The sequence below is a fragment of the Delphinapterus leucas genome, unplaced genomic scaffold (genome assembly GCF_059928025.1).
Source record: "Delphinapterus leucas isolate spDelLeu-1000000601 "Yukka" unplaced genomic scaffold, BTC_Dleu_Yukka2 spDelLeu_asBTCV2_sq81, whole genome shotgun sequence".
NCBI lineage: Eukaryota > Metazoa > Chordata > Mammalia > Artiodactyla > Monodontidae > Delphinapterus > Delphinapterus leucas.
This window is the reverse complement of record NW_028322290.1, coordinates 237,359-250,416: the sequence shown is the minus strand read 5'-3', so window position 1 is coordinate 250,416 and position 13,058 is coordinate 237,359. Positions and strand designations below refer to the sequence as shown.

The 13,058-nt window shown below is 37.1% G+C and overlaps 1 protein-coding gene across 1 annotated transcript in view; it reads left to right on the top strand.

Annotated features, from left to right (window-relative positions):
• Window positions 1–13,058, top strand: part of LOC149743772 (uncharacterized) — a 102,141-nt gene that overhangs the window by 71,331 nt on the left and 17,752 nt on the right. The window contains exons 5-7 of the mRNA XM_089906161.1: window positions 3,350–3,932; window positions 5,578–5,677; window positions 9,153–9,296. Of these exons, the coding sequence (XP_089762287.1) occupies window positions 3,350–3,473 (124 nt within the window). The 3' untranslated portion in view covers window positions 3,474–3,932; window positions 5,578–5,677; window positions 9,153–9,296. The remainder of the gene's footprint in view (window positions 1–3,349; window positions 3,933–5,577; window positions 5,678–9,152; window positions 9,297–13,058) is intronic.

The window sequence follows — 13,058 nt, the reverse complement described above, 5'->3', positions numbered from 1 at the left end:
GCTCCCATCAATTACTGGATGCCCCATATTTTCCCAGCATCATTATAATCACTCCTATCAATTCAGCACCTGTAATGAGCCAGGCTGCTTATCCATTTACAACCTTCACTGCTTTATATATATTAGCTCAGTTTGCTACCTCTTGTCCCCCTCAAGCCAATATCAAATGTTTATTAATTAGGTAAAAATGGTATTAACCGCTTACATCAGGAAGGGCAAAAGGGTATCATCTTGAGTGCCCATTTTGAATGAGTGGTAATGGTTGGCAGAAGCACTGAATTAAGAAAAAAATTTAAGCTCTGTCCAGCCTTAGGGGGGAAGAATGCCGTGATTGATTAGCAATGTCTGCCTTGGTTAAAAGAAAAAAGAATAGAAATAGGTTGAGTGACTTGCAGGACGGAAAGGATGGGGATTCTCGGGCTCAATTTCCTTGCTGTTTATAAGCTTCTTAGAGACACAGGTAATGTTTCAACTTTCCATCATGTTGCCACAGTGTTCATTTCCAAATCATTTATTTCTTCACCCCTCCATTTATTCCTGCTGAGTTCTCCTGGACTCAGAAACTTCACACACTCTATTCCCTTATGTTGAGCCTCACATACTTCCAAGTGGTTTCCAAGTGGCTTCCAAGTGGCCTCCAAGGGTGGCCTTGTCCTGTTTATCCCGAGAAATTCCCCCAGGTTAACATGTGTCGCAACGTCTTTCTCTTTTATACTATAGAACTTATATGAATTTGTAATTATTTGTTAGAATGTTTTCTTGTTAATTTACTGTTTCCCTCACTGAACTCTAAATTCCATGAGCCCAAGAACCGCATCTCTCTTTTTGACAAGCCACCTTATTTATACCCAGCACACACATCTGGGAAAGAGTAGACATTTAATAAATATTTGTTGAAACAGCAAATCCACTAAACTTTGGAGATTCAAACTTAATAAAACATGGATCCTGGCTTCCCAGAACTCATATTGTAGTGAAGCAGAAAGTTGATTAAGTAAATGATTATGATGCAATGTGATAAAAGAAACATAGACGTAAGGAAATATCACTGCCTGCCTGGATCAGGGGGCAGGTGTTGGGGACGCATTCTGAAAGTGATGTCAAGATTGAAGAGTAAGGAGTAAAAATGGACCTTTTAAGAAAAATCAAGCGCTGCAACTTGTGCGATTTGAATTTGATATGTTCCACCATTAAATTTTTTTTTTTAAATCAAGCAGGGTATATTAACATGCATCTGTAGTATTGCCCTAAAAGCATTTTAAAAGAAATATGGATGTCTTACCTACAGAGGCACACAATTAGGCTTTTCCCTCAAGGTATTCTTAGTGTTAACCCTTTATATTGCTTTTTACTTGATGTACCCACCAATTGTTCTGATCCAGTGGCCTTGATGAAATTTTTGGTCATTTGCAAAAGTGTCAGTGGGGATTATGTGAGCACGAGTCTTTCAGAATTTTAAGTAGAAAATGGCTCAAGCATCTCCTACAGTTAGGGTACATGTGGTTACAGTAGATTAATTTAGAGAAGTGAAATTGGGTTTGTCTCTTTAGGTTTAAATATATGACTTGGGGATAATAAAGGAAAATCATTACTAGCACAACAAGGGATATTTAAAATAAAAGATGGTTTTAGGTACACCACTAACTTTCTTACAGCGTCAATGATAAATTGTTAGGTATTATATTGATGGTAGCAGGCGGTAACATGTCCCTTTGTAGTTGAAGCTTTTTTTAAAGCTTATTTTTATTTTTTTTTAACATCTTTATTGGAGTATAATTGCTTTACAATGGTGTGTTAGTTTCTGCTTTATAACAAAGTGAATCAGCTATACACATACATATATCCCCATATCTCCTCCCTCTTGCGTCTTCCTCCCTCCCACCCTCCCTATCCCACCCCTCTAAGTGGTCACAAAGCACCGAGCTGATCTCCCTGTGCTATGCAGCTGCTTCCCACTAGCTATCTATTTTACATTTGGTAGTGTATATATGTCCATGCCACTCTCTCACTACGTCCCAGCTTACCCTTCCCCCTCCCCGTGTCCTCAAGTCCATTCTCTACATCTGCGTCTTTATTCCTGTCCTGCCCCTAGGTTCTTCAGAGCCTTTTTTTTTCTTTTTTAGATTCCATATATATGTGTTAGCATACAGTATTTGTTTTTCTCTTTCTGACTTACTTCACTCTGTATGACAGACTCTAGGTCCATCCACCTCACTACAAATAACGCAATTTCATTTCTTTTTATGGCTGAGTAATATTCCATTGCATATATGTGCCACATCTTTATCCGTTCATCCGTCGCTGGACATTTAGGTTGCTAGTTGAAGCTTTTTTTTTTACAAATAAGCTGGAGGGGGTTTTTTTTGGCTCGATTATATATTCTTTTATAAGGCAGAGAGGAAGAAAGGGAGGGATAGACTAAGAAAGTATGGAGCAAAACATTTCCTTAAATCACATTTAAAATAAGGTAGAGTGTAGTAAAATACAGGAAGGTAGACTGAAAGGCAACAGTAAATGTTTTTTAAAGAACTTTTATAATTATATTACATCACTTGACAGAGCTGTAGTGCTTTGTGTAGGCCTTTAAAACTTCCCCCAAACATGTTCATTCACCTTGATTCAGTCATGTGCATAGAAGAAGTTCCTTGTTGGGTTGGTAAAGCAGAATCATATCCAGGCTCTAGCTAGATCCAAACACTATTGCAGTTCTGTACAAACCTGTGTGGTATGTACAGATAGAAACAATAATATGTAAACCTGTTCACCTTTGGTACATTGATCATTTCCTAAACTTATTTCACCTGTACCCACCACCCCTCCCCATACACACACACAAAGCACTGATACCCCTGTAAGATATATTAAATGTGTTGATTTGGATAACTAGAATTTGATGGACAGAATTCCTCCAGCAAGAGGGAGTTTTAGGTAGAATGGAAGAGAAACTCATGGAAACGCTTGAATGGCCCTTTCCTTGATTCCACAAAATGAGTAAGACTGATCGAGTCCCTTTAATATGCAGCATCCATATTGCATTTGTTCTTACATTTTATGCTGTAATTAAATACAGAGTAAAAGTTATTGAGTGAATATTAAGTTTTTTGGGTAGCTGAGTTGATAATTGTATTTTATTTTTGTGCATTGGAAATCTATGTACATTTATATTGTAGGAATATGGCAGTGCTCCAAGAAAAATGAGAAATTCACTGGTAATTTCCCACCCAAAGAGAGCCATTGTTAACGTTTTAATATTATATACTCTTTGTGTCAGTTTGTTTTTTAGTCAAAAATGGCATCTTATTGCTTGAATTTGCATTTCACTGATTATGTGATAAAAACTCCTTTTTAGGGCTTCCCTGGTGGCGCAGCGGTTGAGAGTCTGCCTGCCGATGCAGGGGACGCGGATTCGTGCCCCGGTCCGAGAAGATCCCACAGGCCGCAGAGTGGCTGGGCCCGTGAGCCATGGCCGCTGAGCCTGCGCGTCCAGAGCCTGTGCTCCGCAACGGGAGAGGCCACAACAGTGAGAGGCCCGTGTAGCGCCAAAAAAAACAACTCCGTTTAAATTTAATTTTTCTTGAGGTAACATTGGTTACCGCCTCTCAGCTCGAAATTCACTCTTTTGTTACTTGCTCTGTGGACAGTGCTATGGGTCCTTTAAATAGTTTTTCTTTGGCCACCTCGTGTGATGTTAGGCTTTCCTAACTGATGGCACCTGAGGAAGCTGTTGCTTCGCGATGCCCCGGTGCTTGCTGGGAGGGCTCTTGGTGGCGTCTTCAGCACCCACTCACTCCTGCAGCTCCGAGGGCATCCTCAGCCCTGCTCCCGGGGCTCACAACTTCTCCGGTAGTCGGCTTCAGCAGTGCGTAGAGAGAGCAGTGGACGACAGCTTCCATCAGCATCTTCTATCAAGCAGTTCTGGAGTAGCGCCTCAGGTGAGAAATCTCCCCGTGCATAGTTTTACTGGAACCCTAGAATGTGGATTTCCAGCAACTTACAGAGGGCATATTTCCAGAAAGTTCCACCATGAGACACCACAGCAGCTTCTTTACCATCCAGTGAGCCACAGTCATGCTCTTTTCAACCGGGTCTGGACCTCAGTCCTGTGGGCAGGGAGGAGGAGGTCTTCTTTTCAACTGGAGGGTTAGCGGCTCTCCTTATTTCTGCTAACTGTGTGTTTTGGCGTTCTCTTTACTTGTCGCTGGCCATTCCTTCCTTACTCTAATCCTCTTTCATAATTAATAGTTTTTTCATTACACTTTCCATGCTCAAATTACTGTTTGTTTTTCTTCTGGTTGGACCCAGAATAATAACTAAATAATCTAATATTAGTGTGTTACTGTTTTATTTTAAAACCCGTTTTTCACATTTTTTTGTTTCTACATCATTATTTTAATGGTTTCATAGTAGTCCATGTAGTAGTAAATACTTCATGCCTATTGTTATACAGTTTATAATATATGTTTTCATTTTCACAATTGTAGACAATGCTTTAGTGAACATGTTGGTACACATCCTTTGCTCCTATCCATAATGATTTTCATTAATTCTCAGTCATTTGGACATTTTAGTCAGAGGCAAATGATGAACACACCACGTAATGTGCTTTATATATTTCCAGGGGAATACTGAACATATTATTTAGTGCCATAGCAAAACATCAGAAAAAAGTGAGGAAATCATGATTTTTATTGTCTTCTGCCAAACTCTCATAGCAAGAATCTGAAAATTTTCTGGTGAAACACAACTGAAACTAGATTTGAGATTGAGCCATTAAATCCCAGTTATCACCAATCACTTCTGGCTGCTTCTGATTCAACACTTTCTTTGTGTTTACGATTGGGGAATCCACCTCATGAAAAGAATGGCAAATGGGAAAGAAGTAAATGATTCAGAATATCTTGGTCGTTCCTGGGAGAGAGTGCTCTGACAAAGCAAACGGTTTACCTGAATGTCTTAAGCAAACTGAGCTTGGCTGATTTCCTGTGCTTACAGAAAAGAACCGCCGTAGCTTCAGCTGGAAACCCTAAGCCAGTGGCTCAGTGGTTGTTGTTTTGACGTGCCTGCATCACAGGTATAAACAATCTGCGATGTTGAGCTAAACATACCTAAACTGCTGAGGATCTTTCAGGTTAATTTAAACCAACAGGGAATGATCCTGACTGGCGACAATAGAAGATTCTCTCCCAGCAGGAAGTGCATGGGGGCATCCCTTCTAGATCAGACATGCTTCAGAGACTGCTTCTGGAAGCGGTCGTCTTAATTGAATGTTTGTGTCTGAATGTTTGTTGCTCACAGATGTTTCTCACCAATACTGTTGAGCCTTTTGGTGGTTTCTAAAAGAGGCTATGTTAATCTCAGAACAAGGAGATACAACATATATGACGTGTAATCACACTATAATGATAAAAATAGACACATGCCATCATTGTTGTCATGGGCATTATCAACAACAACACAATCACTGTAACTTATTGGGCACCTGTTATTTAGACAACATGTCTCTTGTCCATGGATTAGTGTAGTTAATCCTCACAAAGCTCTTAAGAAGTAAGTACCAATAATATCCCCATTTTACAGATGAAGACACTGAGGAAGAGAAAAGTTAAGAATTTGCCTATGATCAGTTATCCATCTGTTCAGCCAGTGCACAAATTACACTGCCCAACTCCAAGACCAGGTGAGTACCATGGCCTGAGCACAATGCTTTACTGCTTCCCACATATTTAGGAGCTAAAAGAAATCAAGTAGTGGACCTTAAAGAAAATCTTCCTCTACCTTCGTTCAACTCTTTTCGCTTTCATTGTGGTGGAGCCTGTGAGAGACTTAATGTATCATGTAGAATTATCAAGTTAAATGACTGCATTTTTCCCTTAATTGACCATTTTGAATTGAATTGCTTGGATTTATCAGATTTTTTGTAATGCAGTGTGGTCTGCAATAGCTATTACCAGCCTCTTTCCCACCATCACTACACCTGAAAAAATTCAGACATATGACATTCTATCATGTGCTTATCCAGAATTAATGCACAAAGCTGCAAAAGTAAAAATCTGTGGTTTATGCACAGTTTCTTCCAGGCCAGCTGCTGTGTCTCCCAGTCACCCTAGGGTCTGCAGTTAAGGACCTGCAAGTCTAGAGAAACTGAGAGAGACGTGTTGGCTTGGCCAGTACATCTTGAGCACCTATAAAGTGCAAGGAGCTGGATCACTGTGGTGGACTTGTCGGGGATTTAAAAATAATAAGACAGCCTAGGAGACAGGCTTTGACACCACTGACAAAAATACACTTCAATTACCAGGCAGTGAGAAAAGGAGGGACGTGGGTAGAGGAACATGTCAGCAGGGTGTGTTGTGTGTGGCCCATCTTCAAGCCTCAGTTGAATCCTACTGTTCAAATGTGGGCCACTTGTGGGAAATTCTGTACCATGAGGGTTTTGCTTAATGTTTACAAAGTCTTACAAAAAGATGAATAGGAGACATAGCAGGTGGCAAATCAGAAAGTTGTGTCTTGTAAACAGGGGGAGGTCAATCCAACCTCCAAATCCCAAAATATATCAATATCCCATAATAGAGAATCACTATCAAGGAACTTGCTGTTGGTTTATTAGTGGCAGCATGGCATAAAATCAGGATAATTCAGCGTTTAAAATCCCTACTTTGTTTGAATTCATAACTAGTATAAATACTTCTAAGATTATATACATTTAAATTTTTTCTGCAACAAGTTAGACAGGATCACAAATTCACATGATGCTCAAAAGAACACTCAGAAATATTTAATGAAAACCTTCATTCTAGTGATGAGGAAACTCTAGCTCAAATAAGAAGCAAAAAACCATACTCAAGCAAACAAATCTGTAAAAGAGTTGTAATCAGAAATATCCAGTTGTCCCACCTCCTAATTTTGTGATCCATCTGCTTCACCATCAGTCAAAAAATCTGATTCTTCGAATAAAGAACTTTGGCTTGGCTTTATAGAGTAAGATTAAAAACAAAGAAAAAACCAAACACTTAGGCAAAGGAACAAACAGCCAAAATTAAGTAAATCTGGGATTTTTTTTAAACCAGCGTTGTCTGCATTGTTATTTTGGGCTCAGAGCGATAGCTTGATGCCAAATTTAAATGGAAAGCATTATCTACTCCATATTTATAAATCTTTAGATTCTGCATGTGTCATGAAAAATGTAAGTAAATTTTATAATAATAAGGTGTGTGGGATTAATTTGTATTCTATGTTGAAAAGCTCCACGGTAGGCAATTAATTCATGAAACACCAGCGATTGCTGCCTTAAGGGCTACATTGCTAGATAAAATTACAGACCTCAAATCTTATTATTACACTGGTATCTATTTTTTGTGTGGTCTAGGGAATATATCATCTTAAATTGAATATTTACCTAATCAGTAGGCTAAGGGTATCTTCTGGGTTCTGCCCCCTTCGACTCTAGAACACATTGTCTAGTTGTGAATATTAATATGCTGCTTATATAGTTAGGTACTACTGCTTACTGTTTTCACTTCATGGCACACTTATTAAATGATACTTGTATGCTATACTAGAATAAACTAGAGGGGATCTAAATGGAGCTTGGTAAAAATTGTATAGCCTTTATATTAAACAATGATAAAGCAAAACAACTAATATAAATAATTTAAAATAACAAGCCATAATAAAGTATAAAGTATTGGGAAAGATCTCATCAGAACTGACTGAATTAAATTCTAAAGGGAGACCTGCAGGCAGAAGGAAGATTATCACAGATGAAAATAAGGACTTTATAAAGAATTATGTATAACAGAAAGGATAAATAAGTGGATAAACCTAAATAAAATCTAACAGCAAAAAAGAGTAATAATAAAATATATCAAAAATTAGAATGCATTAAAACAAAAGGAAGAGGAAAAAGTAGTAAAAGAAATTTAAGATCTCAGCATTGCTTGAGAAGCAGTAAAAGAGCTAATAAGTCATGGTACATGTGTAACTGCTACTTATGTAAAAATAAGAAGCTAATACAAGGGAAAATGGAATTTGAAGAAATCTCAGAGGAAGAAAGAAGAGCAAAAGGAACATAACAAGGTGGGACAAATAGTAAACAAGGCCTTAGTAAACGGTCTGTAAGAAAATACATTAACTGTAAATACTGAAATTAAAGGACAAGGATTATTGAAACAAACCAAAAACCTAATTCTATGCCACCTACAAGAGACAAGAGTCAGATTGAAAATGAAAGGATTCAAAAATTATGTCATAACAACAATAAGTAAAATTGAAGAAGATTTGTTAATGTTAACATAGATTTGAAAGCAAAAAGTATCACTGGCGATAAGGCAGGATAATAAAACCCACTGTTACTTTACAAGGAATATATTATAAGTCTAAACTTCAATGCAATATATGAAGGGAAATTCCAAAAATCTAAGTAGAAATAGAAAAATCTAAATTACCTAGATCAGTAACATAGAACCACAACAACAAATCAGCAGATTATAGAAGATCTGAATACCATCATTAAAAACTTTGGCCTAAATTTACATAAAACACTGCACCAACAATGATGGAATATATATATTATGCAGAAATTTTTAGGTGCACATGGCACATTTATAAAATTGACTGTATTCTGGTTATAAAACAAGGCTCTGAATAAGCAAGAAATTTAAACCTATATAACCAATATTTTACCAAATAGTTGGATATTAAAAACATACTTCTGATCATTATGTAGGTCAAAGATAAAGTCGCAATGGGAATTAGAATTTTATTAATTGAATGATAATGAAAATATGCCATAACAAAACCTGTGGGTTGCAAATAAGGCTGTGGTCACAGAGAAGTTTATGTATTCCAATTATACTCTCTAAATGTAAAACGGAAAGGAATAAAGCAACTAGAAGATAACCTATCACCCTGAGCTAGGCAGTTCCTGAACTGTACCTGGTGGGGAAGGCAGGGCAGAACTTCAGGAGTCCAGCTGAGAGCACGGTGAACACCATGTCAGGAGCAGTCTCCAAGAAAGAGAATTTAATGTACAAAGGGATGACTAAAATATATTTAAGAGCTAGCATCCTGACCCCTCTTAAGGATGACTTATGTTGCTGGGGAAAAAATAAGAAGTGCTCGATGTAGAAGGTGAATAGCGTTATAATTCCCAGGAGAGTCTTGGTACCAGGACCACACAATGAAGAACTTGGAGTCCCCGTGGCTAATCCAGCAGAGAGAAAAGGAGAAACAGAGATGTGAGAGAAAATAAAGGGAACTCTTGGTGCAATTTGGTGCTGCTGCAGGTCCAAGTCCAGGTATGTGCTCTCTATCTCCATATCTTAAATAAAAGCCACCATGTTCCTCAGTCTTTCAGGTACTTAGAATTTCTCTTTAGAACCTGAAAATGGGGTCAGGTCTCCTGTCTGCATTGCTACAGTACAAAATAGAGGCAGGATGTTTGAAATGGTTCTCCATCTGGCAGAGGAGGCCTTGAAGCTGTGAGCCACTCGCTGCAAACCAGCAGGACATGAAGGATTCTTGAGCAGATCTGAAGCTACTGGGAGGCCTTTGAGGAGTTAAATCCCATAGTAAATACTGTACCTTCAATGGCCCCTTCTCCCTCTCTGTCCAGCCTTCCTCCACTCCCGTGGGGGCCCAAAGGGGTTAAATGAGCACTCTGATGTAATCAATATAGCAAATTACTGGTATCTTCTATGGATTATTGAGATCATAAATGCCCTATATACAGTATTATGTAGAAAGCAAGAGAGTTGATATAATACTTATATAAAACCGTGAAGGTGGAACTATCGTCCTTGGTCCTTACCATATAAACACACACACATAGACACACACACACTTAATGGAGATTGAAAATTTATTATTTTCCAAACCAATAGATGCACACCTAAATCTCCAATGGTAATGTCTATGATAAGCTTTTTTAGTCAGGGTATCATATGTAGACATAGCAGTTTCAATTCAAAATCAGGCTATCACCTGTTAAATATACAGGAGTCCATGTTTATGTGCCATGATCCATCACTGTTGTGCTAAAGCCATGTAAGCAAATTAAATGGGGATATCTAGGAATCACAGCTACTACATTTTCCATATCTTTGACAGTAATATACATCTCTTCAATAATTCCAGAAATGCAGTATTGCTGTTGATTTCAAGCTTGTTGGAATGGGAGACAAGTTCAGTTCAGTTTCATTTGGCTTTCCTACACAAATTTGAAAAGCAAGACAAGGGGTGTTCTATCACTAACTGTGTTTTTTCCACTTATATATCAGGAACGGGATAAATATCCACAAATTTCATTATGAACCAGTGAGCGCCCTGTGAGTTGGGCTTGGGTCAGAACTCAGTTTATCACCTGACCTCCATATCTCTCATGCTAACAACTTGAGAGGGTATCATTTCTGTTTAATAGATGTTATTGATACCTCAGACCACTTATCTAGATGTTTTTGAAGTGTCTGAATGTTACCCCAGGTCAGTGTCAGATTCAATAATTCAGTTGCTGATTCAAGACTCTTATAAGATACACATATGCATGTGCACGTGCACACACACACACACACACATCCATTCATTCATCTATCTGTCATCTACCTATCTATATCTATAAATATTTTTTGACATAGCATTAAGTGAAAGAAGTGTGAGAACATTTCCCAGTTTGTGGATTTTCAATTTTCCCTTGTGAAGACTGAGTTGCTATATTTATAGAAGCTTGAGAAGCTGGAGTTACTAGGTCTTAATGATTCATACATTTTATCATAGTAAATATCTTTTAATCCCTGATAGTATTTTTGACTTCTTTTTCTGATATTATTATAACTAAATCCATTTCTTTTTGATCAGTATTCTCCCCTTAGATTCTTTCTGTCACTTATACTGCAGACTTCCTATGTCCTGTTAAATTGGGTATGTGATAAATAAATAATAATAATTGTCTATTTAGCGAAATTAAATCTTACGTTTAATGTATTTATTGTGATTTTAATTAGCCCTTCAAATTCTTGGGTTTCGCATCTGTGGATTCAATCAACTTGGATTGAAATTTCCATTCATTTTACTACTACATTTTATATGAGGGACTTGAGCATCAGCAGATTTTGGTATATGCAGGGGCTCCTGGGACCAGTCCCCCTCAGATACCAAGGGATGACTGTAATCTTCTGCTGTTGGATAAGTATTTTATAAATGTCAATTAGATACAGTTGATAATGATGGTGGTTCAGTTCAACTGTATGCTCACTGATTTTCTGTAAGCAGAATCTGTCAATTACTGATAGAGGTCTGTTGAGGTCTCCAACTATAATAATAGAGCTGTTTATTGCATCTTGCCATTCTGTCTGTTTTTGCCTCACTTATTTTGGTACTTTGCTGTTATGCACGTACACATTAAGGATTAAGTCTTCTTAGAAAATTGACCCCCTTATCGTTATGTAATGCCTCTCTCTATCCCTGATAATTTTCCTTGTTTGAAGTCTGCTTTGCCTGACATTAATATAGCTACTTCAGCTTTCCCTTCATTAGTGTTAGTGTGGTATAGTTTTCTTCATCACTTTACTTATAATCTATGTCTTTCTTTTTAAAGTGGGTTTCTTGCAGACAACATATAGTCAGTTGTTTTTTTAATCCCCTCTGTCATTTTCTGTTTTTAATTTTTATAGTTGCATTTAATCCATTCACATTTAAAGTGATTATGTGTATAGTTGGATTAATCTCTCCCCTTTCTGTACTGTTCTCTATTCATTGCACTTCTTATTTTTTATTATTCTACCCCTTTTCTGCCTTATCTGGTTTAATTAGGCATTTTATATGATTCTGTTTTCTCTCATTTCTTAACAAATCAGTTATACTTCTTTTTAAAAAATGATTTTAGTGGTTGCCCTCAGGATGGCAACATGTATTTACAACGTGTATTTACAAGTCCACTTCTAAATAGGTCTATATTATTTTATGAGTGTGTAGGTACCTTAAAATATTTCATATTCATCCCTTCTAACATTGATGTCACTCATTTCACTTATCAATAAGCTATACTCATCCAATATATTGTTGCTGTTGTTAGTTTGAACACTTATATATTAAATCAAGTAAGAAAAAGAAAAATAAAAGGGTTTATTTTACCTTTATGTGTTCCCTCTCTAATGCCCTTCATTCCTTTTTGTAGATCTCAGTTTCTAACCTGCATCATTTTCTTTCTCTAAAGTTTAAAAAAATTAAACCTCTTTAAACATTTTTTGAAAGGCGGATCTACTGGTGAAAAATTCCTCATTTTTGTTCATTTGAGAAAGTCTTTAATTTCTCCTTCCTTTTTGAGGAACAATTTTCCTTAATACAGAATTCTAGCTTGGTGATTCCTTTATTTCAACATTTTAAATATTTCTCTCCACTCTCTTTTTGCTTGCATTGTTGATGACAAGAAGTCTGCTATAAATCTTATACTTCTTTCTTCATAGGTAAGGTGGTGTTTTTCTGTGTGTGTGTTTCAAGATTTTTTCTTTGATTTTCTGTAGTTTGAACACAACATGCCAGGTGAAAGTTTTTTTTATTATTTATCCCACTTGGACTCCTCTGAGTCCTTGATCTATGGTTTGGTGTCTGTCATTATTTTTGAAAAATTCTTAGCTATTTTCACCTCACAAATTATATCAGTATTGTGAACTGAAATCCCATGTTTTTTATTACCAATTCATACTCTCCTCTAATAAGCCATTCATCATAGAAGACCTGCCACCTTATACTTCCCCTAGATCCACCTCTGCTGAGACCATTGCATCAAAGTGAGAACTAATCTCGAACTGATTTTTCCAATTTTCTCTTTGCACAGTGCTGAGTAGTGGGAACTTTAATTGTAACTGATCAGTTTTTGTCTTTTATATAGTGTGCAGAATGTTTATTTGCACAAAACATAAATAACGTGTATATGTATGTGCCTGTGTATGTTATATATATGTGTGTGTGTGTGTGTGTGTGTGTGTGTGTGTATAAATGTTATGATTCCTTGCTCGGAAGGATGGAATCTAGGGCAACAAGAAAAGGGGGAGTGATACATGGTC